The sequence below is a fragment of the Rissa tridactyla genome, chromosome 7 (assembly GCF_028500815.1).
Source record: "Rissa tridactyla isolate bRisTri1 chromosome 7, bRisTri1.patW.cur.20221130, whole genome shotgun sequence".
Classification (NCBI taxonomy): domain Eukaryota; kingdom Metazoa; phylum Chordata; class Aves; order Charadriiformes; family Laridae; genus Rissa; species Rissa tridactyla.
This window is the reverse complement of record NC_071472.1, coordinates 45747948-45774074: the sequence shown is the minus strand read 5'-3', so window position 1 is coordinate 45774074 and position 26127 is coordinate 45747948. Positions and strand designations below refer to the sequence as shown.

The 26127-nt window shown below is 48.4% G+C and overlaps 1 protein-coding gene across 1 annotated transcript in view; it reads left to right on the top strand.

The window, feature by feature from the left end:
* Positions 1 to 26127, top strand: part of GALNT17 (polypeptide N-acetylgalactosaminyltransferase 17) — a 219938-nt gene that overhangs the window by 75456 nt on the left and 118355 nt on the right. Inside the window, exons 3-5 of the mRNA XM_054210227.1 lie at positions 3493 to 3659; positions 13565 to 13739; positions 16718 to 16915. Of these exons, the coding sequence (XP_054066202.1) occupies positions 3493 to 3659; positions 13565 to 13739; positions 16718 to 16915 (540 nt within the window). The remainder of the gene's footprint in view (positions 1 to 3492; positions 3660 to 13564; positions 13740 to 16717; positions 16916 to 26127) is intronic.

Genomic DNA, 26127 nt, shown 5'->3' with positions numbered 1-26127 from the left:
CCTCATTACTCCTGCTGTTTCTAACAAGTTTTCCCCTGGTCTTTCTGATTATGACCATGTGACCCACCATCTGGACATGGGGAAGGCTGTTGGACGTTGTCTGTCTGGACTTTGGTAAGGCCTTTGACATCATCCCCCACAGCATTCTCCTGGAGAAGCTGGTGAATCATGGCATAGACAAGTGTACTCTTCGCTGGGTAAAAAACTGGCTGGATGGCCATGCCCAGAGAGTTGTGATTAATGGGGTGAAATCCTCTTGGCGGCCGGTCACCAGTGGTGTCCCTCAGGGCTCAGTTTTGTTTAATATCTTTATCAAAGATCTGGATGAGGGGATTGAGTTGCACCCTCAGTAAGTTCGCAGACGACACCAAACTAGGTGGGAGTGTTGATCTGCTTGCGGGTAGAAAGGCTCTACAGAGGGACCTGGACAGGCTGGATCGATGGGCCAAGACCAACTGTATGAGGTTTAATAAGGCCAAGTGCCGGGTCCTGCATTTCGGTCACAACAACCCCAAGCAACGCTACAGGCTTGGGAAAGAGTGGCTGGAAAGCTGCCCAGCAGAAAAGGACCTGGGGGTGCTGGTGGACGGCCAGCTTAACATGAGCCAGCAGCGTGTGCAAGTGGCCAAGAAGGCCAACAGCACTCTGGCTTGTATCAGGAGTAGCGTGGCCAGCAGGAGTAGGGAAGGGATCGTGCCTCTGTACTCGGCACTGGTGAGGCCTCACCTCGAGTGCTGTGTTCAGTTCTGGGCCCCTCTGTACAAGAGGGACGTTGAAGTGCTGGAGCGTGTCCAGAGGAGAGCCACCAGGCTGGTGAGGGGACTGGAGACCAAGTCATATGAGGAGAGGCTGAGGGAGCTGGGCATGTTTAGCTTGGAGGAGAGGAGGCTGAGGGGAGACCTCATTGCCCTCTACAACTACCTGAAAGGAGGTTGGAGAGAGGTGGGGGTTGGCCTCTTCTCCCAGGTGAATAATGACAGGACCAGAGGAAATGGTCCGAGGTTGCGGCAGGGGAGGTTTAGATTAGATATTAGGAAGAATTACTTTCCTGAAAGAGTGGTCAGGCACAGGCCTGCCCAGGGAGGTGGTTGAGTCACCATCCTAGAGGTGTTTAAGAAACATATAGATGTGGTACTTCAGGGCATGCTCTGGTGGCAGAGATTGTAGGGGGTTTTGTGTGTGTATGGTTGGACTCGATGATCTCAAAGGTCCTTTCCAACCATGAATATTCTATGATTATGTTTGAGACCAAACATTTTTCTTTTCTTCCCCCCCCCGACCTCCCTGGCCCCAGGAGATCCCCAAAGCACCAGGTGTTTCCCTGCATGCTCACACGCGTGAATATTTGTTAACACGTCGGCTTGTCAATACTGAACGGCGGCGGTGGAGCCCAGGGGCTGGAGCCCGCCAGCACGTGGCTGCAGGCAGAGAGCATCGCTCGGCACAGCTGCTCTCCACGTCCGCGATGCAGAGAGCCCGCGTGAGGGCTGACAAACTTGAGGTTAATTTGGTTTTAAATTGCTGCCTTCCCTGCTCGTGTGGTTGCGACGAAAGCCACCGGAGAGCACGGTGTTTATGCAGAGCCTTTGCCTCCCCCCCGCCTGCCTCTGGAGAATTGCAGCTTTGTGCGTGTGAACAATGCGGGTATTTGCCGTGTCCATTCCTTCCCTGGACTTATCTCTTCTCCCCGTGTCTTTGTCCGCCTGTCCTCAGCAATCGGGGAAGGAGAGCTGTGATAAGAGTGGTGCAGGGCGAATGCCAATGAGATGAACCTCAAAGGGCTCGGTTTGGATTTTCCTCCAAACCTCTTTGATCGCAAACGGAGCTCTTTATCCCCCGAAGCGTGCCCCAGGGGAAGGCTGCCCAGAGGTGTGCCGTGATTAAAAGGAAATGCTCTTGCTCCTGTGACCACCTTCTCTTCAGCTTAGCAGGTATTGACATGTATCAAAAGCAGAGTTTTAATCTCGGAGTCAGTTTAGTTTGACTTTTGTGGCAGGATTTCAGCTTTTGTGGCAGGATTTCAGGGTCAATCGTCACTTTACCCCATCACAATTGTTAATTCTTTTTAAGGAGAGATCTTCCCTTTGGAAGATCCTTTCCAGCATTCGATACATTTTTTTCCTTTGTAGAGAGCTTGGCTTGCTTTAGGGCAGGCAACAGTTAAATCAAGAAACACAACCTTGTTTTTATCCAGCATACTTGCTTAACTAAAGAAGGTTCATAAAGAGCTGCGTCTCTGCAAATCTTTGTCTCCCAAGTCTCATTTTGGAGTCTGAAGAATGCCTGCTGTTGCCTAAGGAACGCTCAGTACAATTAAATACAGAGTCATTGTTGGGGAGTCGATGAGCTTGAAGCGTCGCTGGGATGTCATTCGTGCGTTCCGTCTTTCTTTGCTTATCTGGGCAGGATTTACTTGGAAACGCTCATTGTAATTCTGCAAACACGGCTAATGTTGCATGTCTAATCTGTCATGAATGCGGAGAGGGAGCGGGGAGGCTCGTTTTCTTCTTCCCTCGCACGTATTTATTGTAGGGAGAGCTGGAGAGTTTGATTAAATTGTTTGAAGTAGTTGAGGATCGCCTGTTTGCTTTCTGCAAGTACTTTTATTAAGATTAGGTTTCTGGTTAGGATGAAGTGTGGCATTAAAACAACAATTTCGGGAGCGATGTGTGCTCCTTGGAGAGGCCTCTTCCACTGAGAGCCCCTCTCGTTCTGCGCCATGGCTGTCCTTCCTCTGCAGGTGGGCGTAACGTGAACCGGTCACTTGCCAGGGATGGAGCTGGCTGGTGGCTGACCTGGGAGCTCCTTCCACCTCTGTCCTGCTCTGACGCACAGGAACGTGTTCCAGCAGACACCCAGCCACAAGGCCAGCTCGAGTTAAGCTGAAACCAGAGAGATGGTCGCCAGTTTTTGTTTTTTAACCTCTCCTGGCTGTGTAGTGCAGACACCAGTTCATGGCAGTGCTCTGCTGGGGTACTTCAGAGACAGGAATGTATTCAGAAGTATCTGCAAAGAGAGCTAAAACACTTATTAAAACTATTTAACCAAGAGTTATTTCATATTCACTTTGTTCCAAAGCAAATGGGAAGAAAATTCACAAGTGCCATTTAAGAACAAAGCTCATTTCCGAGCACCTATTAATCTTAGAACAGGAATGTGGCGTTTCTCTTTAAATGGTAAAGCTATTTTCTCTCTTCTGGAGGCTGCTTTTAGTTACGTGCCCACAGACTTGGGAACACAACCTCGGGTACGTGCACTCCGGGTTTGTGCCCTGCCCCTGGTGCTCCCTGAGCCCGGAGGACACTCTCTGTCGCCGCTATCTCTTCTGAGACAATGCTGCTGAAATTCCTCCTGGGAGCTGTAATCCCTGGCTGTGCCAAGCCGCAGGATGTCACCCATCGTCCTGCGCAGTGCGTTACGTGTGTGCCGGACTCCAGGCGCTTGCTGCGTGCTCTGCTAACCCCGTCTCTCTCTCTGTCCTTCATGCTACAGGTGCAAAGAGCTGAAATATGGCAAGGACCTACCCCAGATCTCCATCATCTTCATCTTCGTGAACGAAGCGCTCTCTGTTATCCTGCGATCGGTGCACAGCGCGGTTAACCATACGCCAGCTCACCTCCTGAAGGAGATTATCCTTGTGGACGACAACAGCGATGAAGGTTAGCAGCACTGGCAGCTTGGATCTCCAAAATGTTAGGAGGGAGTTTAATGTCCTAAAATCTCGTGGAGGACTCACGCTTCTTCGGGAGCGCTGACACTGCTGGGAGGCGCATGGTGGCAGGTTTGCTGGCTGGCACAACCATTCTCTCCAGTTTCTGTAGCAAAAAAGAAACAGGATCAAACCAAAGTTTAAACCTGAGATAATTATTGGTTGAAAGTGTAGCTGAAAGCTAAAAGGCTAAAGGAAAGCAGAGAGCAATCTTAGCTTTCTCTTCACAGTAGCATCCAGAAGTTCTGGTTTCAGGCATGTCCTTGTTTCTAATAATAACACTTTGATTGTTACAGAAATGCACCCCTAAGTGTTTTCCATGGAGCTGAGGGACGAGAGCCTGGAGCCCAGTGAGCTATTTCTGGTTTGGCCCATTGCAGGGGTCTCAAATGAGACGTTTTCTCTGTGTGTGCCTCAGTTTCCCTATCTGTAAAACAAAGTCCCAGATTTGGTAAATGACTGGGACGCTTTAGAAACCCTCCTTCCTCTCGTATTCTCTTTTTGGTATGAGAAGGGTAAGCCAAGAGGAAGACGAGGAAACAAACACACCTGACCTGCTCAAGTCAGGCCATGGCAAAATGTGGAGGGCGATGTTTGGTTTTCCACATTACACACGTGTGTCGTCGGGTTCAAGCTGCTCTCAGACGCTGTTGCAACACCTTCCCTTCTGCCGTTTGGTAACACAAAGCTGCAGGAGGTGGTTTCATCTGGAAGCATTTTGAGACTCAGATTCTTCCAAGATGTTTTTGTTTTTACAATATACAGGCGGATAACGTCATTAGGGTAGTTAAAATCTTCACGAAGAACACCAAATGGTTATGTTACTTTGATTATTGCGTTCTTTATTTGTACTGCATGCTTTTAATATTATTTTGAAAAATAACGGATGTGTGCTGTGGATGGTGTGATCAGAAGGGAAGATCAGGGAGGGTGCGGGATGCGGAGAGCTCATTTCCAGAGGGAGCCTGAGAGGTTGCTCGTCTGTCTGCGAGGCGATGAGATAGTGTACAGCAAGCTATTCAAGCCTGTAAAAATAGGCACTCAAATACCACAGTAATGAGCACCATAGAAAGCTGATGAATTATAATTACCAGTAAAAGAAACAGGAGGGCAGCTCCTCAGCTGATGGAAGTCACGGCAGCTCTTGTGCAAAAGCCAGGATGGCATGCGCCAGTGAAACAGTGGGATTTCAGAGCTGGAACTGCTTGGCTGGTGAAGGGAAGGTGCAGGTGATCTGTCGCTGCAGTGTTTAGCATTGCCCAGTACTGAGAGGGTTCGAAATACCAAAATGAGATGCTGCCTCTCCAAATTTTACCATATCAATGAGGCGAAGAGAAGAACACTCTTTAAAAGAGAACTCAAAGGTAATAATTATTGAGCTTCTCTACCCACTGCCACGCACAAAGGAATATGTTTCTAAACGGCCTTCACCCGTCACTCAGTATGCAGCGCTGAGTCAAGTACTCTGGAGACACTGTTGAAAGGCACAGGACGATGAAATGAATCCTTCTAAAAGCATCGCACACACATACCCCCCCAAGAAGCTGAGACTGCAGCTGGCAGCGAGGGTTGCAGAATGAAATCTCTTTACCGGCATCACTGGCCGTTTGCTGCGAGGGCTGGGCCAGTGCTGGTGGGGCCTGGTGGTGGGGATGGATGGTGGCCAGGTGTTGACAGGGCGGAAAGATGGCTTGTAGTGTGCTCAAGCACTTGCAGCTCTGGGTTCTCCTCTTTATGCCTGTTTTTGCAGGCTGACCAAGCTGCCTGGGCTGTGTTGGGGTGCTTTATGGCACTCCCTTAGCCAGGGAGGGGACCCAAATTGAGGGACAAATTTGTATATCATAGAATCATAGAATTGTTAGGGTTGGAAGGTACCTCAAAGATCATCTAGTTCCAACCCCCCTGCCATGGGCAGGGACATCTCCCGCTAGATCAGCTTGCTCAGAGCCCCATCCAGCTTGGCCTTAAACACTTCCAGGGATGGGGCTTCCACCACCTCTCTGGGCAACCTGTTCCAGTTTCTCGCCGCCCTCATGGTGAAGAACGTCTTCCTAACGTCCAGCCTGAATTGACCCATCTCTAGTTTTAATCCATTCCCTCTAGTCCTACCATTACCTGACATCCTAAAAAGTCCCTCCCCAGCTTTCTTGTAGGCCCCCTTAAGATACTGGTAGGCCACTATGAGGTCTCCTTGGAGCCTTCTTTTCTCCAGACTGAACAACCGCAGCTCTCTCAGTCTGTCCTCATAGGAGAGGTGCTCCATCCCTCTGATCATCCTCGTGGCCTTTCTCTGAACATGTTCCAGCACGTCCATCTCTCTCTTGTAGTAGGGGCTCCAGAACTGGACACAGTACTCCAGGTGGGGTCTCACAAGAGTGGAGTAGAGGGGGAGAATCATGTGCTGGAGGTGGGAAAACCCCATGGGTTGCATGGAATGGGGAACATCCAGGGTCCCTGGTGAAGGGACGGGGTTGTGCTGAGGGTTGTACAACGCCTGAACACCGAGGTGGCTCCGTCCTCAGGAACCTTGTGATGGAAGTTTGCAAGGAGAGCGGGTGTAGGGAACGAGGCGATGCTGTTAGCTGGTAGGGTTAGTTAGTCATGTCGGTACTACGCTGTCGAGCCTTTGTAGGCATCATGACAAATGAGCTTTTTAAGGAGGGATTTGAAGGAAGATAATGAGGTAACTTGGCAGATGTTTATGGAGAGCTCCTCCCAAGCGTGTAATAATCTAGTTTTCTCATGTAAAAGAAATGATACAAACCAGAATGTAACTCTGAGACCCGTGCATTCACTTTCTGCATCGTCAAGGAGCTTCAATGACAGCAAAGAATTATTAATGGCAATAACATTGTCATATAGTTTCCACTAATGGTGGGAAATAATTGTCAGCAGCAATAGCAACATCAGAGCGTTGATGCTTTGGATATTACAAAGTCGTTGCAATATATAGATTTGGCTCCTACAGGAAAATAATTACAGGAAAATAGTTCCTCATGAGCTCTAAGATTTAGAGATGAATCCTGGAGGATGAAGCGCTGGTGTCGAGCAGAGGATGGCATTGTGTGGGTGTGACTTTGGTGGCTGTGATTGAACAAGAAGAGGAATTACGCTCTTTGTGAGCAGCCGTGAGTGTTTGAGGGACGATTCCTATGGGTGTATGGCTTGTTGCTTGGGCAAAGCCTTTGGGGGCTCAGTTTCATACACCTGCAAGAAGGTTGACCTCCAGAGAGCGGTGGCTCAGTTGTATCCCGGTGGGTGACCAGAAGCAGCTCCTGGGAAAGCTGCTAAAGGCTCAGGAAAGCCCACGTCTCGGGGCCCACAGTCGGGTGTTTCTGTGTAGGTTTTGTCGGGGAGCACTTTACAGAGATGAAAAGAGGAAATACAGCTCGTCTGGGTAACCGAAAAACAAAGCACGTTCCCAAACCAAATATTAAAAGACCCCCTGGGATTTCCAAGTCAACTTCAAGTTTTAAAATGAGTCCCAGGAATAGAGAGGCAGGAGCCGCACACCCCGCGTGCCCCGGCTGTTATTTGCCCTTCAGGTAAACCACTAACTAGTTACACAGACAGGATCAAAACCTGCTCGTGTTTTGTAGTTTTCAGACTGGAACAAACTGCTTCTGAAGACTCATTAGACACTTCTTCTCCCAGCTTTGTTGTAACGTGGGATGTACAGCAACACTGCACAGCATAAAAGTGTGCAATGAGAGATTACAAGTTAATAAGCGCAGTCGTTCAGGTTCTTTGTATCTGAGTTGTAAATAGATAAAAGATAGCAATGTATTGTAATGGGGGGAGGGGCGAACCCCTCCTTGAAGGAAAAAGCTCGGGGATTTGTAGTTTGAACCCCCTTCTCCCTTGAGCTGCACGTTATACTTCGTCGAGACTTTTTTTGGAGGGTGCTTTTTGTTTGTGTTTGTTGCAGGGGTGTAATTACAAAGCGAGTGCACAGGTTGTGTTTCTGAGTGATAACGTGCTTCCTGGGTTGTTGGAGGGATGCAGCAGTGTGCCCCTGAGATGTTACGTTATCTCGCAGCTGCACACTTTGTCCGACTCTGTTGCTTAATCATCACCTGCTTTTTTTTCTTTTTTTTTTTTTCCTGTCTGTCTTTTAGTGGTTTTAGTCTGGGATAATATCTCTTTGAAAAGCAAACCTCCAGGTATAAAAGAAAACCTTTGGATAAAAAGCTGCTTAAAGGAGCTGGCTACACTCAGGGAGACATGCTCTGGGTTGTAATTTAGCTCGGTGTAACATATTAGCTGTGACTTGATATATCGCTTTCTTGTTTTGCAGCTCATTTCAACAGCAACAGCAGCGGTTCGTGCGCGCTCTCCCGGGAGCTGGCTTGTTGCGTTCGCTGTGTTTGTGTTTAGAGGAAGGTTTTACCAGAAATGCAAGAAGCCGAGTCATACCTCAGCTCTTCCGAGGCGCCGCTCCAACCCAACTGCCCAATTATTCCAATTGCTCAAACTAAAGATGGGTTGCTTAATTGCAGCTGACCTGACGCCGTCCCACCGGTGTTCGGGTCTGAGGCTTTCAGGCCCTGCCGAGGACTGGGGGGGAGCAGCAGACCTGCTTGGGGTGTCTCTCCTTGCCTTCTGCTGAGCCAGACCAGCCAGAGGCTTGCAGCCCAGTGCACCCAGTGTGACTAGCTTTGCCTGTAACCTTGTGTGAGAATTGATTCGTGCACCTGCTCCCCTCTGCACTGCTTCCTCTTTGATATTTGCAGGCAAAAAGCTTCAGGGACTCACCTGGCTTTTGAGTCTCGCCGCAAAAATGCTCATATTCGTCTGTTGCCTGTTTGAAGGAGTTTCTTTTGTGAGTTCATGCTGCAGAAATCCAGCCCGCGATGGCTTTGGGGTTTCAGGCAGGCGAGAGCGTGGGACGAGGGTGGGCTGGTGTCTCCCATGGCCCCGGAGCGCTCCCAGCCCCGACTCCTGTGTCCTCCAGCCTTCCGGGGTGTCTGATAACAGCTTTGGGCTCTGTAGACTTTTCCCACCCAGCTCAGCCTGGCAAACACCGCGATGTTTTCCTTAGGGGTGTAGAGGAGGTGCCGTCTGCTCCCTGCCACCACCTGGGCATTGTCGCGCAACACATGTTCTGCTGTTGGTAGTTCCTCGAGCTCCTCTGGTGCTGTTGGTCTTTCTTTGTGCGGCAACAGGCAGCTCCCAGCTTTAGTTCAGGGGCCTTCGACAGGCCTTGGGGAGATTTGGGTAGGATTTGTGGTGCGGAGCGCTGAGCAGTGGATGTTCCTGCTTCTGGGCTAATGTCCGTGACATGGTTACTTTCAGTGGCATCAGGTGGTTCAATTTCTCTGGCAGGCTTATTTCCCAGAAAGCTCATGTAGGTGACAAAATACTTTGCAATAGGTAGCATAAGTCATTGCAGCTGGCAGATGGGTTTTTTAATAGAGCAACAGGTCTATTGGATTCTAGTTCCTTGGAGTTGCCCTTCAGTGAAGATCAATACGGACAGATGGAAAGCAAAAGGCAGGGTTGAAATTGAAGCTGCTGGCATTTTCAGTAGAATTTCTCTCTGCAAATCTTCCCTGGAAGTAACTCGTGCAATGGCAAAGACCAAACGTTCACAAATACCTCCGTGCGCAAATATTGATTGCATCCTCCATACACATGGCTTAAGAATGCTGTGGTCCGGTAGGCCTCACCAAAGGATGCGTGAGGGAGAGTGCCATAGGATACAGAAGAGGAAGGAGCCTCTAGATTCCATCGCTGTGCTTAGCTTGGATCAAATTACTGGTTGTGTAGCCCATGTAGATCCACCCACTCAGATACCTCACGAGGACATGGCCTAAACGTGTGGTCCTTTGGTCGGGAGGGGTGAAGGGGAGCTGGGGAGCCACTGCTCTGCTCCCAGCTTGGCTCGGGACTTTCTCTGTCGTTACTTTGCATCCAGAGTTTCAGGTTATGAACACCGGGCTGATTATCATGCTAAAGTTATCATTGGCTCAGCATCTAATGGATATTCTCGTTTTCAGCAAGGAGGTGAAGCGGCGAAAGCACCGCTATGACCCCGTGCAAGGCAGAGGTGAGGAGAATGGCAGCAAGTTTACATCTAAACGGCGAGACGCTTTCTCCCCTTGCTGTAATTTGCATGGAGTCCTGAAAATAGCAGATTCAAAAGCCAGGTTGCCAGTTTGTGTGAAAACTGACTCCCTTAAGCGAGGGTATCTGCTATTGTCCATTAGTGCAAGTTGTTTAATTCCTGGCACGCTACTTCAGGCCTCCCAACCTTCCCATTGTAGCTCTGGGACGTGCTGCAAAGATACAGCAGTTGGGGATGAAACATTTCTTAAGTCGATATGACAGATGAAAAGCTTTGCTGCTACTGACCTTAATGCAACAGCTCTCCGCATCCTCCGCCTGGAGCCACGTGTTGTGACAGCACACGTCGGAGCCGCCGCGAGTTGTTTTCTCTTACGCTAATGGCACTCGATGAGACGACCGACTGCTGAGTGAAGGAGAAGGCAGGGGGAAAGTAGCAATGACTTCAAATGACTTGGATTAAGATTAGATTTGCGAGTGAGTTATGAGTGCGTGTGAGTAGGGCCCTGGAGATGCTGGGAGGACTGGAGCTCCTCTGCTGTGAGGACAGGCTGAGAGAGCTGTGGGGGGTTCAGCCTGGAGAAGAGAAGGCTCCGGCGAGACCTTGGAGCCCCTTCCAGTCCCTAAAGGGGCTACAGGAAAGCTGGGGAGGGACCCTGGATCAGGGAGGGGAGCCATGGGATGAGGGGGAACGGTTTTAAACTGGAAGAGGGGAGATTTAGGTAAGATATTAGGGAGAAATTCTTTGCTGTGAGGGTGGTGAGCCCCTGGCCCAGGTTGCCCAGAGAAGCTATGGCTGCCCCATCCCTGGAGGTGTTGAAGGCCAGGTTGGACGGGTCTTGGAGCAACCTGGGCTGGTGGGAGGTGTCCCTGCCCAGGGCAGGGGGGGACACTGGGTGATCTTTAAGGTCCCTTCCAATCCAAACCGTTCTATGATTCTGTGATTTCCAGCGCACTGGAGTTTTCAGATGGAGGGAGCTGAGCATGTCTGGTTCCTGCAGAGGATCAGTGTCTGCGGGACTGGGGAGCTCTGACAGTGTGGCTGTGCCGGTGCTGGGATTTCCACTGCTGCTTTTTGACACAGCCACGTCGGTGCTGCTCGGTGGCGAGGGGAGACGTGGGCGGAGGCTCGCTTGATATTGAGCGGGAGTTTTGCAGAGCATTCCCGGAGACTGGCATTTCACTTTGGTTACCTAATGCTGCATTTTCCACACCTGCACCTCGTGGATGCGCTGCGAAATTAATTCCAAAGCCCACCCCATCCCTGGTGACTGGATGCCCAGTTGAGTGCCAAGTATGTATCTTGTAATACGAAGCGAGCGCTCAGCAGCCGCTCTGCACCATGTCCTCCTCCCGCAGAGCTGCAAACCAGCTCAGGAGGGCGAGAGGCTGGCAAAGGCCAGCACAGCTGTGCAGCCATCCTCTCCCTTAGGGCTTGCACAGGCACCTAAGGAAAGCGAATTCTCACCCAAAAGGCGTGTGCTGTGGGCTGAGCCAGCCTTTGCTCCCTGCCACCCCTGGAAATCTGTGCAAGGTTGTACAGGAAGCCCTTAGTGGAGAGAGGGTCTGGAACCGTGTTTCCCACGTCTGGTTAATGCTTTCATCTCTCCTGAGTGTTTTTCCAAGAGAAATGTGCTTGTTGCATGCGTTGCGGACAGGAGAGGGGCACTTTGGCCTCTGCTAATGAGCGGGGTGGTGGGTTAGAATGATGCTAATCGTAAGCATCTTCTCCACCTTCTCCATGGTCGCTGTGTGCCGTTTTGCAGGTGCATGGGCATGCTGTACTGGCCTTCATGCTCTCAGCAGATCAGTTCTTCACCTGTTGGCATCCATCATCCTTTCAGAAAGGAGGAGGACGTTGCTGTGGCTCCCCGGGGAGGTTCTGACGAGCTGCCTGTTACACGGCATGGTGGGTGTAGGAATCTCTCAGGCTTCACCCTTCGCTGCCTTTGAGACGAGATGTTACAGTTCTTTGCTGTTTCACTACAGCTGTACTCTCCTTCGAGCTGCTCACACAATTCCCATGAAGATTTTTCTTGTTTTCCTTCAACTGCGATTAAAACTCCAATTTGCAAGTTGTTTTAATTGTTCAGTCTAGGCTGTAATGCAGTGGTCTGCAGCATTCATGACTTACCTTCTGACAAAAACAAGGGAGATGCCAGTGCTGTGCTTGTAGGGTTTCATCTGTCAAAAAATCTGTGTCTCTGTCTCCTTAAAATCATTCGGGAGAGTTGTTGTCTCCATAAAATATTGCTTTTTCTCTGAGTGGCTCAGCATGAAATGGAAGTTGCTGAGTTATGTATGTATGTGATGCAGATGCTTTGAATTGAGGAAGGGGCTCATTTGCTTTATTCTTTTTATTCCCACTTCAGCATAAAAGAGAAATGAGACTTTGGGGAAATTGGTATGTGAGGGGAACCATCCCAGAAAGGCAGTCTGGAGAAAGCACGGTTTATGTGCTTGGAAGAAGGCGTGGAAGTGAAGGGAACAGATAATCCCTTTTCCTCTGATTTCCCGAGCTCAGCCCTGCAGATGGGACTTGCTGTTTACTCTTTTGCTGTCCTTTGCCTTGTTTCCTTCATGTAGAAACCCACATGTGCTTGTACGTCTCAACTATTTTACCATGTGGATTATATTAATGGTGTTAATGGTGACTTTTTTTGTCCTTTTTTTTTTTTTCTTTTTCTGTGGAGAGAGTATGTGTGAAAGGTAGTAGGCTATAATTTGGGCTCGTGGGCTATATCTTAATTTTCTGCTGTCCTGGAGCCTCATAGGGATAAAAGACACTCTGGGGACCTGCTTTCATGGTGTTAACAGTCCGTGTTGGTGCACGGCAGTATTGCTTTTACGGAGTACTTTGCATCGGTAGATCTTCGTGCATTTAACGGATGCACCAGGAAGCAAAAGGATGCAGGTTTCTGGCAGAGCACTAGCACTTTTCCAAATTGTTGAAAAAACATACTAGTACTGACCCCTTATTGTAACCTTTCATATGCTTCCACCTTCGAAGTCCTGTGTGTCTTTTATACTCAATCCTTCTATCAAAAAATGCGATGCTGGTAATGACTGCAGGCTGACAGATCCATTATGTTCTCAGCTGTAGCACACATACGGGCTTCGACAACGTAATTAAACGATCTGCAGTTTCCGACGAACAGAAGATACGTGGTATGAGCATCTTCTGAATGAAGCCAAAAATCTCTTTCATCCTATCATAAAAGCAGGGGGAATTTCAGCTTTTCTAGTGGCAAAGCTTGGAAAACATACAGCAAATGCCAGGACTGTAGTAGTGAAGCTGAATGAAAAGGATAGTGAAGCTCGTACGCAGTTTGATGTAGTTTAAGTTACTTCAGATGGGTTTTGCAGCATTTCTGGCAATCCATTCAGCTAAAATCTTCATCACAAATTCAGAGCCACCAGTGTTTGGTGTCCACGGGTGACTTCTTTCTATTCTCATCTCTCAGTGGGGTGATACTCAGGTATTGCAAGGCAATCTAGCTGACCTCTTGCTGCCCTTTGCCTCTGAAGGGTGGCATTTGGGCTCCTTAGTTGTCCAACATCAATGGTTTTGGCAACCTTGAATTTCGTTGCAAGGGTTGTGGCCAGTACGCCATCAGATGATCTTTGGCAAATCAGCATTGATTGAGACTAAATGATTATATCCTTCCCAGTGGTGTGCAGAGATGTGTGGCTCCAGTAAGTTATGCTCGTATCTGTCAATGAAGTGGGTTAATTTTAGGTGAAAACTGTTGCACCTTTACAATGGGTTCTCTGGCACTTCTTCTCTAGAGGAACTGAAGGCGCCGCTAGAAGAATACGTCAATAAACGCTACCCAGGGCTCGTGAAGGTGGTGCGCAACCAGAAGAGGGAAGGCCTTATCCGAGCTCGTATTGAAGGCTGGAAAGCTGCCACTGGCCAGATCACCGGATTTTTTGATGCCCATGTGGAGTTCACTGCCGGCTGGTAAGTGCTCAACCAGGTCTCGGTTAGAGCCTGCGTGTGATGCATTAAACAAGGGACAATCCGTCATTTTGGAAGGATGTGTTTGCAAACAAGTCCATTGGTTCGTTAATCCCGTGTCCCTTCTGTACTGAACGGCCATTGATGAGCTGTGATGGGAGGACACAAGGAAAATCTCTCCTTGCCCTTCTTTACTGTTGTCATTTTCTATTCCTTCCTGTTTATATTTTTCAGGCTGGTTTCCCCTTCCCTTAGCCCTCAGTCATTGCTGTAAGTTTCAAAAAGCCCAGGCAGCAAGGGATGGAAAGAGGAAAGTGTTTCCTGCTTCCTTGCCCTTTGCAGCTGGATCCCACTGGGGAAGGCTTAGATGTTTTAGATTGATTTGTTTCTTCTGCAGCTAGGAATAAGTGCAGAGGCGCACAAGCGGCGGAAGGTGTTTCATAAGGATTTTTTTCAGAGAGATTTAAAACATTTGAGTTTTAGGGGCTTAAGCTTGAGTCTAGATCGTGAGAGGAGCCTGGGGAGTCTAGATCATGAGAGGAGCCTGGGAGTGATTTAATTTTTTTTTTCTCTCTGTAACCAAGTGTAAAAAGTAAATGTGGAGAAAAAAGCGGAGGTAGAAGGCACTAACTTGGGTCTAATTTGAACAGAGTAACCTCACAAGAAAAATGCCTTAGCAGCTTCGAAGGGCGTTTTGCGCAATTACTGAGTTTTTTGTAACAACAGCGCAGCTGAAGGGTGTATTTAGGAGCCATTTCTTCTGTTGATAATCTGTATTCCCAAAAAAACGTTCCTCTCTTTGGGTCGTTAAGTCCTAGCACCAGATTTTATTGATACACAGAGGAAGCTACCAGTTAGTGAGCTCTTCAGACATCTTTTCTAGGGTTAGAGCGTGAGCTTTTCTGCAGCGTGGGCTTGACTCACTCTAGTGTTACGTACCCGCTGCTGTCGCAGGAGGCACCGAGGGTGTGAGTTCCTCCTTGTGTTGGGAGACTGAGCCCAGGACGATCGGTGGCCCTTCGGCTGCAGAGGTGAGGCTGTGTCCACCGCTGCTCTGGGCACCTTTGAACGTCCCAGAGCTGAATTTTGTAGCTCTGGAGTCCATATATGGTTCCTCAAACTGTGTTCCAATTTAAAAAAGACCCTTCAGATAGTCTTACAATTTACCCTGTTCTGCCCAGGGATGTGTTTTTTTGGATTTGGGGGAAGTTTGGACTAGTTAAAGCATTGTTTAAACAAAATGCATCCTTCATGGCCTTGCTTTACAGAAGGAAAACTTCTGAGCCAGGCGTCCCAGCCCGTGGATCGCGTTTTCCTGCAGGATACCCACCCATGGGTGACAGCAGGGGAATCTGCCCAGTTACCCAGCAGATGCGCATCAGGGCTTTCCACAGGATAACCGGCCAGGCGGAACAGCAGTAGATGAGAGCAGCCGTGTTGCATCAAACCAAGGCCTGTCTAGCCTCCTGTTGTGCCAGTAACCGTAGCTGGAAGCCTGGGACATGATATATGGGTAGGGCCAGCACATACAGTATTCCTTCAGAGCACGCTACCGAAGTCCAGTGATTTGCAGATGCGAAGCAGACACGGCTTCTGTGTTTAGCCACCCGCACTGCGTTTCTCATGAGTTTTCACTAATTGCCCGTCAAGCCCCTGTGAACTTCAAGCATTCACAGCACCCTTGGGCAAGGTGCTCCACAGTTTAACTACCCCCTGTGGAAAGAGCTAACTCCTTGTTTATCTGTCTTGGGTCTGTTTCTTTTGATGGTCCATATCCTTGGATGGAAAGAGTCTCTGGGTGGTCATGGAGCATCTTCTCTGAGCCCCTCCTGGCTGTACAGTCGACCCATGCTGCAAAACTGGCCCCTAGGCAATGCATGGGCTGATTTCATTGCTACCTTAGTAAAGATGTCTGGAAAGCTCAGAAATTTTTAAAATTAGAACATTCACAATATGGAAGTATTATTAAATAATGCTTTTTTAAACCAGCATACCAGAGAAAACAGGGTGTCCTAGCTCTGTGGGAAAAGATAAGGGCTGGTTTATAGAATGACAGAATTGTCAGGGTTGGAAGGGACCTTAAAGATCATCTAGTTCCAACCCCCCTGCCATGGGCAGGGACACCTCCCACTAGATCAGGTTGCTCAGAGCCCCGTCCAGCCTGGCCTTAGAAACTTCCAGGGATGGGGCTTCCACCACCTCTCTGGGCAACCTGGGCCAGTGTCTCGCCACCCTCATGGTGAAGAACTTCTTCCTAACGTTCAATCTGGTTTCAGAGGCTTTAATTCATTTCCGCAGCTTAATGCCTTAGTTCGTGAAAATAGCCCTTTCCTTGTGCTGAGAGCTTTGGCTGGTCCATGAATTTGTGTAGTCAGTTGTGGAGAGCACTAAAACTCCCCAGACCTCCCGGACTGCAGCTACCTGAGCTCCGTGCACGGCAACTGGCCCCTGTGCTGCGATGGCGGCTCCACGCAAGGGAGGTGTCTGGGTGGGAAATCCCATCAGGTGGAAGTGCTGAAGCCTCTTGCAGCATCTTCCTTGCGGCTGACAAAGCTCGGGCAAGCCTTTCAGAGATAACCTTTTAAAGTTGACAGCGCGGATGCTGTGCCTCTCCGTGCGATGGCTGTGCTGGTAAGAGCACGGCGAGGGGAGGGCTGAGACAGAGGCCAGTGCGTCGCAGTCTAGGGTCACTCGCCGGCTTTGCGAGGGGCCTCGTGACTGTCTCCGGGCTCCTCGGGCTGCGTTCTGCCATGTCTCTCTGAAGTCTGAAGACATGATGCCACTTGTGAGTGGGAGCAGAGAGGAGTCCGTGTTGTTCCCTTTTGTTGTTTGCTGAAGGGTGACAAGAAAGCCTGTTTTCTTGCCCTCGTTTAAGTGCACAAGCTGTACAAAAGCTACAGCATCCATCAGCAAATTGTGGGAGAAATTAACGGTCTTTCCCTGCCCTTTTCTTTTTTTTTTTTTTTTTTTTTAACACTCAGGGCTGAGCCGGTACTTTCACGAATTCAGGAAAATCGGAGAAGGGTGATTCTTCCCTCCATAGACAACATCAAGCAGGACAACTTCGAGGTGCAGCGTTACGAGAACTCTGCCCACGGGTACAGCTGGGAGCTGTGGTGCATGTACATCAGCCCCCCCAAGGACTGGTGGGATGCCGGAGACCCCTCCCTGCCCATCAGGTACGGCGCAGAGCCCGGATGCTCTCCATCAGGGAGGTAACAGGGAGGCAAAACACAGCACGACAAAGTGAGGAAGGCAGGTTAGAGGGGTTGGATAGAGCATCACAACACCAGCTGGCTGTAACACAAGCCTGGAGGGGTTTCGGTAGGGAGAGGGGGTTTGGAAAGGGGTATTACTGGGTAACAGTGTGCCAAAACACTGGGGAAGTATTGGAACTGCGTAGATTTGTGCAGTCTTATGTTTAACTGCATAAAACAAAGTCGCTTTACCTTAATTACAGCACTAAGTTTTTGCAAATCATAAGGAATGAGGTGATTATTCCTGTGTAATGAACTGGGTGTGCATTCGTGAAATACAGCACTGTGTTTTCTTAAATAATGTGTCTTCTCTCGGGGCAAACTTTGTAAATATGTATCTGAGGTTGCTCTAACACTTCAGGTACAGGGTGGGCAGCTCTGAAACGTTGCCTCAGCCCCCCCGCCCCAGACCTGAGGTGCGGGACGAGCCGCAGACAATAGCAAAGCCGGAGGGAGGGAAGAGCTCGGTGGGGTGGGAGGCTGGGGCTGCTCTGTCTGCGGAGGTCAGTGATTTCCCCTTCAGCCCCAAAATATCTGAAGTGATGCTCTGACGTGGAGTGGTTCCCTGGCCAGGTAGATGGGATATGTTGCTCCCAATAATATGGAGAAGGCTTGACCTCAGGCATATGAGAGATGCATATGTGCAAATCCACACCTGATCTGAATCCTGAACCAAAATATCTGCGCTTTGGTCAATGATACAGTGCCTGGAAGCTGAAATTAGGTCTGTTCCCATTTACACAGAGACCTGTTTTATTCCTTTGGGCTTTCTTGTTCCAGACTGCAAATTCAGCCATCGGTGGAAGAACTGACAGTTTATTCTGGGCAGGAATCAAGCCTTTGAGGAATAAACAAATAACCAAATGCAAACTGCTAGGCTTGTTCAAGGCAGGGCTGGGTGGTTGGGGTATGCAAAAGGTGAAGCTGAGGAATTCCGAAGTCTTTGTCAGTGAGGGGTGAGCACTGTGGTGCTGGCAGTCCCCCGTGGCCACCTGGCTCCGGTGCCCAAATCCTCTGGAGGGTGATAAAAGTGGACGGTCTCTGTTGGGATAAGCTTCTCGGCCAGCGGATGTAAAAGTCAGAGTGTTGCAGGGAAGAGGAACCTCTTTCACTAGACCAAACTGCTGCAGCTGGGAGAAGAGGTCAGGCGTTGGGTGTAGGGGCTGTCCCCTGTGACTGTGACACCACCCCAGCAGCTTGCCGTGGTTCAAAAACTGGCAGGCAAGGTGCGCTGAGGAAACGGGACCCACCCAAATATGACACTTAAATGTGTGACGTGACCTTCTGTTCTTCTGTCCTCCAAGAATGTGGTTTTAATTTCAGTTTCAGTGTGCTTAGGGGGAGCAGTTAAGGAGGGCAAGCTGTGGCGGAGGGAGATGGGGAGGGACAGGCGGCTTCGTGGAAGTTGATGTTTGATGGCAGGGGAGCTCAGAAGGGAGAGACGGGGAAGAAGAGCAAGTGATGGAGGAGGAGGAGAGCTATGGGCAGCCAAAGGGTTGGATGGCTGTGAAGAGGCAGAGTGGGGAGGTCAGTACCTCAGGCAAGGAGGATGGAGGCGTTTTAGGGTCTGGGCTTGCCCCAGGCTCCCCAGATATGAACGAGTTTATGAAGGTGGCTGCTGAGGCTGGGGGTGAAAATGGGGTCACAGGGATGTTGGGCACTTACATGTGTCTCCAAATCCACCAACACTCTTCTTTCTCCTTGGTTTGGTGCTGGGAGCCAGCAGGTACCACTAAGCTCCGCATACGCGCTGCCTGCAGTGTTCATGTACTGCTGTGGAAATGAAGGGTTTGCCGTGGCAGTTGCCTACTGTCGGGCAAAATGTTTTATTATGTTGTTCTGGAGCTTGTTTTATCTTTAAAAAAATAATCTATGGGTGGTGCTGAAATGTGGACGGGATATTGAGCATCGTGTTTCTGCATTTAAGCAGATTGCAAAGACTCGCTGCTGGGAGGTGCGAGAGGTTTATCAGTCTGCTCTGGGGTCCTGCAGCCTTTCTGTACCAGTTGCATGCCTTTTTGGGGACAACTCTAACCCGAACCCGGGACAGGTGATGCCCCCGGAGCGCCGTGGCCATCCCAAGGCTCTGCCTGCTCAGCGCTTGGGCATTGCTGTGTTGAACCACCGATGGAGTAGGGATCGGAGAAGGCTTACGGAGCCACCGGGCTGGCAGCAGCAAGGGCGCACGTCGTGATCATCTGTTTTTGTCTTTGTTAAAGGCATCTGTAACGTGGACGCTGCTGGGTGAGGCCACGGGGTGTGGGATTCGGATCTCCGGGGGTTAAAGGGAGCCTCCGAAGCCTGCTCTGGGAAAGGGCTTCTGTAACAAACCCAGTAGCCTCCCAGCGATGTTAAATAATTAAACAACTTACTAAAATAACATTGTTAACATGCACTGGGGGAAGGATTATGAGAAAGATAAATGGGTAGTGTCCACAACAAAAAGCTAATGAAAAATACTGTCTCATTGCATTATGTTGTGTGTCCGCATACAGACCAGAAATAAATGACTACAGTTATTTTTTTTGTCATATAATGCTATGAAAACTATGCACTTCATGGCAATATTTGCATGAAAGGGATACCAGTGCAGTACTCCATGTAATTATGCATGGCATTAGAGGAAATTCGGAAATTATAGTATACAGAGGGACATTATTTTTTTTAGAGACCTCTTAGGATAAAAGACTGTGAGCAAAGTAAGGCAGCTTATTCCTTTATTTTGGTGTTACTCTCTGTGGATGTGGGGATTATGGCAGCCCCAGGAGAGGTTCCCCTGCCCACGAGGGGTGCTCCAGCGTGTCTGTGAGCCCCCACGTGTCGGCTCCTACCGAATCCTCGGCAGCGGAGACCGGAGACAGACAGCTGCGTGAATGCGTTTGGAGGCAATTTTCTCTCATGGATAATTCACAAGATATAATTATCCAGGCAAAGAGAGCTGATGGCATGAAACCCATCTAAAATATGGCCCAAACTCAAACTGGCTCCAGGCTCCTGCTTTATCCAATGGTTTCCCTACAAGAAATAGTCTCTCTTAATGCCTAGGAGGGATGCCAGTATAATACCTGTATTCTGTATTGCGTCTTCTTTTGTATTTTTTTTTCACATTAACATTTAAAATCCTGATACACAGAGATACCCTCAATCTCAGCACTTGGTTGTGCGTGCGTTTCACAGCTAGACTTCCCTTGCCAGGCTTACAGATTTCCTCTGGCTACTGCTGCCCAGAAGATAAAATTGTGATTACAGCCTAATGTATCATGTCTAAATTAGTACTCGCAGAAGAGGCAGACAGTAAGCGACATTTGAAACAGTCGTCATATAGATCCTGATCTTCCTCAGCACGAGCTCTTGCAGAGATGCTTTCATTTCCTGGTTCGAATGGTGCTAATGTGTATGTATAAATGAATATGTGTTTTCAGTACGCATCTGGACACACTTTGCTCTAGAGATGCAGCCAGTCCTTCTTTATTAACGATATACATTGATCGGTGTTTACTGAGAGTCCAGAAAACCCGTGTCAACAAAACAACTGGAAGAAAACTGACGCTTTCTGTGTCTTATGGGAAGTCCAAAGGAGGTCTTCGGAATGCCGTGGAATTACAGATTGATGACCTGGCCATGGGGTATCCCAGGGCGAGATCTGCATTCTCGTCATCTCCAGGAATGGTTCGTTTCCCACCTGGTGGGGTGTGAGTTCTTTTGGGCTTCTTGGGGTCCAGAGCTTGGCTGCTGCAGCGGCTCTGGTGGGCTGCCAGCCTCGGTCCCCGCGGTTTCTCCTGCCTGCCGCCTTTAGTTCATGCTGCATCAGGTTTTGTCAAAAAGCAGCTTTGGAGAAATTGCTGATATCTGGAAGATTTATGGCTAGATGTGCTGATTGCGCTTCAGTTGCAAGACTCGTGATTTATAATTACATATGTGAGATATTGATGGCTCCAGGGGTCTGATTCAGGAAAACAATTAAATGCACTCTTGCATCTGTGTCTCTGCAAGAAGCCAAGCGAGCAGATAGCGCATATTAAGCAGCGGTGAGGACAGGGGACACTTACCTGAGCACGGAAATTGGGGTCGTTATGCTTTTCTACTGGCAGCAGTTCACGTATCCCAGCAGAGAGAAAAGAAACTTGAGTCTTTGCTGCTTGGGTGGTGAGTCCATCAACAGTGCCGTGGCCCCGCCGCTCCCAAGTGACAGATTATTTAGGATATAATGCGTTTCCTGACTTCCTCTTTGTATTTTCCACACTTGGCCAGGCGGATCTGTTGAGTCCAAGAGGTAAAACCACTGGTGAATGACTCCAGTAGTTAGCAACCCCCCATAATGTGTTGGGGCTGACAAAGTCCTCGTGTGACTCTGGAGATGACGAAGAAGCCTCTTCCCAAGGCCGCGGTGCGCGGGATGCCAGCTGGGAACCAGCTACCGGGTTAAATTGCTCGTCGGATGGGGCTTTGCTGCAGCTGTTTTATGTGGTACTTAATCTTTACTCATGTTGGAAGACAAAAGCTCATTTAATTAGTATTAAGATCACTGCGAGGAGGAAATCGGGTTTGAGAGTTATGGATTGTAAAAGAATAGAAAGGCTATTAGGTTTGGGGGTTTTTTTAAAGATGAAAATAATTTGAATTAGCCCACCCAATTACCTGTTATCTCAGCCTCACAAATGCTAATGGATTTGCTCTTGCAACGTACTTAGGAAGGTGTGAACTCTCATCTCGCCTGCGTAAACGATGCAGAGGTTGAGACAGAAAAAAAAGAGGGGTTTTAAATTATTGAATTTGACACGTGAGCGGAGAGGAGCTGCCTAATTGTACTACTTAACAAAAACCTTGCGGTGTTTAATAGAAACTGTTCTCTCGGTCATAGACTGCAGATGGGGTTGAGGTCTCCCACTTTGGTTTCTATGCATTTCACTTGCAGTAAGACCATAGGAATTTGTGCTGATATTATTTATATTTATTTTATATATATATACACATGTATATTAATTGCAGAAGCCACTAGCCGTTGTTTTTCCTTAGTGCTTCCATCAGCCATCATCCCATGATGGCTTTCAAAAGCACAAAAGCTCGGTGTTTTCTTTATTTTAATTTAATAAATGATGCGTTCTTTCCTCTTTTACTCTAACCACTGAGACTCTTCCAGGCAACTGTTACCGCCTGAAATTCTTGTCCACGCAGAAAACACGCAAACCTTGGAATAGCCACAGGAGTAAAACAGATCTCAGGAATAACCTCTGGAGCCCTGCGGGATGATGCAAGTGGATCTTCACCTCGGGGACGACTTGTTCCCGCAGTGCATCCTCACCTTTGCAGGGATGAGCACGTTCCGGCAGCACATCAAAACCTCAATAAATAGGTTTAGACAGGCTTGCCTGAACTATTATAAATACTTTCACCAACATTTTAGTACTCAGCGTGGCAGTTTATCGGAAGGCAGCCAGCAACTCGGAGATGTTGCAGACTGTTAAACACAGGTGACGCATGAGGACAGGGCAGAATTTCAAGGATTATTTCGATGGTTTCTGTTGGTTTAGTTTGAAAAATGCTGAACTTCCTAGAAAAGTGTTCGTACAAAATGCCGAATAGTTTTAAAATTAATGCTTCCTGACTTTAATTAGAATCTACAAATTGCAGGAAGATTCCCGTTTCTGTATGAAGACAGCTGTAAGATGTTCTCACTTTTCTGGTGTAGCTGCTTCGGAAGTCCAGGGGAAGCTGATTTCCATAGCAGCCAGACGTGGGGCGATCACGATGACTTGCGTTTGGAAACCTCACCTGGTATGTCTGAGAAAGACACTTGTGTGCAGGTGTTTGCTTAGAGGGGCCGGATGTGTGTGAATGGCACAACAGCTGCAGATCGCTTACGGAGCCCTTCAGTGGCTTCACATAAAATTTAAATCAAACACAGAGATAAAATAACGGTACTGGGGGTCCATCTCGGTCTCTAGAGCCCCTTTGCATAAGCAGATGGAAGAACTGTTCCTTGAAGTCTGATTCCCCTCCAAGCCCTATACTCACTGCAGTTGGCTCTAGCATGGCCCGGGGGTCAATGTTCCACCATCGCGTTTGTAGCAAAAATCCCTGCGGCCTCAAAGCACGTTGCGCTAGAGCTTAGACCAGCCTGGGGACATCATGGGTGTTCTACCACAGGCAAAGTTCTGTTAGCGCTTGTGGAAAGAGAGCGTCTACAGGGACCTTCTGCTGTAAACATCTGAATAAATCAAACCCCAGCCATCCTTAGCGTGGTTGCTAGAGATTTGTGCTTCCAAGTACATGGCTCTTAAACTTAAGGTCTGGTCGCTCCTGGCCAGTGCAGGTCAGAACAGAGGTCTTTGATAGCTTGAAAGCAAGCTAACAGAAGAAGAAATGAAGGGACATTTTTTCATCAGTGTTTTATTTGGGCCAGTCTTGTTTGGGCTCTCTCCTCGGGAGAGGGAATACTTAGGTCAAAATCGTGACCTCAATAAACTTTGTCATCCATCTCCAGATTAAATTGCAACCATCGAGTGCTTTACCAGCTGCAAAAGTACTTTTACAAGAACCTTTTCGGTTTTCTCAGTTTGGTTTTTCCTTTCCATTGTGAGGGTTTTTTGGTGATGATTTGAGGTCACAAATTAAAAAAAGCAAACGTTTAATTGACTTTCTTGTTTTCAATTTTAAAGGTATTGGGGAGAAGTGAACCCCAACTCACCGTACAAAGTGACTTTCACTCGCTGGCATGCTGATTTTAAGCTATTAAACTTCACAGAGTTTCCCTGTGCTGCAAGAAACCTGCTGTGAGCATTGGACGTTTCTTTGCATGGTCTTTTTTAATATTCCATAGTCTAGTGCAAAGCATAAAAGAAGGGTGTCTAATAACGTGTAATAGTGTCAGGTTTTACAAGATGAACAGATTTATGTCAGTGCCTGAAAGACTATAAAGCCTCTGCTGAGGGTGCACCTGAGATTGAAGCATATGGAGCTGGTTAGTTGTAGCCCATGTGACGGTCAGTGTCTCCCCTTACGTTAGTGCTGCGTCTTATTTCAGAAGATCTTTTGATTTTCATAAGGCTTTCCTTGGGCTTGCAAGCGTTGGCTGCATCCAGAAGCTGGGGTTGATCCAAACCTCGTTGATCCATGGCAAGGTTCCCACCAACCACCAGGGTTTGGGAGCAGACCCCGCAAGCCATGTGATTTTTCTGTAATTTAGAGAAAAGCTTCTGGAGTGAAGGCTCAATGTTTCTGCAGCTTCTGAGCATCGTGGCCAATGTTGTCATCATGGACACCAGCTGTTGGACACAACGGAGGGACCCGAAAGGGCTTGTGCTGGGCCAGTTTGTCCGAGCGACCTTCAAAAGGCAGCATCTGTGCGCTTTTTAGGTAGACCATTTTGGAGTGTGGATCAGGATTTGGGTGCAGTACTAAATAGCTGCCTCAGAGAAGGCTGCGTTTCTCCTGGGATGGAGGAGATCCATCCCTTGAGTCCCAAGCCTTCAGGCCAGCTTGGTGGAGAATTAACCCTCTTTGCAGCCTCGAGTCAGGGCTTGTGTTCATGGAAACCACCGCTCCTTGCCAAACTGAAGGTGCACCGCAGGTAAAGGTTCAAGTCCTCCTTTGAGCACTAAAGTCCGCAGGGCTTTTTCCTGAAGAGCCGCTAAAACCTGGCGATGGACAATTAGCCTGTGGGCTTGTCCCTTCAGGAAGGGGGACTGAGGGTGCAGGGAGCAAATCCTCCTTCCTGAAGAGCGTCGTAGTTTATTGCTATAAAAATTTGATACAATTAATTTGCATAGAGAAAGCAAACTGGCCATACTGGAAGCGTTTGCCTTTATATTTTTAAAGCTTTATATAAGAGAAGTATTTTGATTAGAAAGAAAAAAAGAAAGCGTGCTCCTGATTTAAAAAAAATAAATAAAGTAAATACTTGCACTGACAGAACTTTTAATCTGTGCCCAAGTCACAAAAACAGCTTTTATTGATGTCAAAGTTGCTTTAGAAAAGGAAAGAGTAAACAGGATTTGGCCTTTAATTTGTGAAGGGTTTTGATTTTTCAGAGGCATTAAAGAGACAGAAAAGATGGGTATTGAATTATTTAACAATTGCTGGTAAAATTAAGCTTCAGTCAGCCTGTTTTCGCTGAAATAATCTTATGAATAAAAACAAAACAATCTGGGGCAGCACCAATCTACAGAGCTCATATCCCGCTGACTGAATTGTTTCAAAGAAGTCCATGAAGTGGTTTTGCAAGTCAAAGCCAACTGGAGCCTTTTCTGTGGTCTGTTCGCACTTCCCCTAGGAGAAAGCTGCCGTTGATGGATTATACAAACGTCTTTTCTCTCTAAATCCGAAACCGAGGGGAAAATATGCAGAAAGGAGTTGGGGGAATTTGGCGCTTTGAATTTCTTTTTTTTTTTTTTCTTTGGCAGATGGCATTTAAGTGATTTATTGGCCAAAACCAATCTATTCTCATTAAGAAGCAAGTATTTAATGACTTCGGAGGTGGGTATTCAAAACAAAGAACTGATAATCGAGCCGATTGCGTGCGGTGACAAAATATAGCAGCCCTTCATCAAACAGACTTAAAAGAGTGTTTGAGAGCAAGCGCTGAGGGCTATGATTTTCTTTCATGTGCACTTTAATTCACTGTCCTTTTCAGTCAGTGGTGCATAAATAGGCACAGTTTAAATTAAAGGAAAAATAGATCCTTATTATCATATCCGTCGGCTGAAGCAATAAGTGGTTGGTGCCTGGGAGCTCCCAGCTGCCTCTGCTGGGGGTTCGGGAGGCTCCTATAAACCCCCCGCTCTCCTGCCCGGAGCACCCACTCGCTGCTCGCTCTTGGACCGTCTAAATGAAATCTTCTCCAGGTTCAATCTCGAAATGCTTCCACTGTGCTCGTAAAGCACGTATACAGGAGGCTTGCGCATCGCGTGTTTCACGGGCAAAAGCTGTCCTGGGGGTTGTCCGTTGAGGCCGTTAGGCCAGGCGTGGAGCAGGCGGCCGCAGTGGTGTCTCGGGGTGCTGGCTTTGGCCAGCTGCGGCAGGCACAGGTGCCCGGTCTCAGCGCTGGTGAACCCGGCCAGCCACAGCCTCCCCTCTTCATCCCGGATTTCCAGCACACAAACACGCAGGTTTGGAAATCTGCAAGCGGAAAAAGC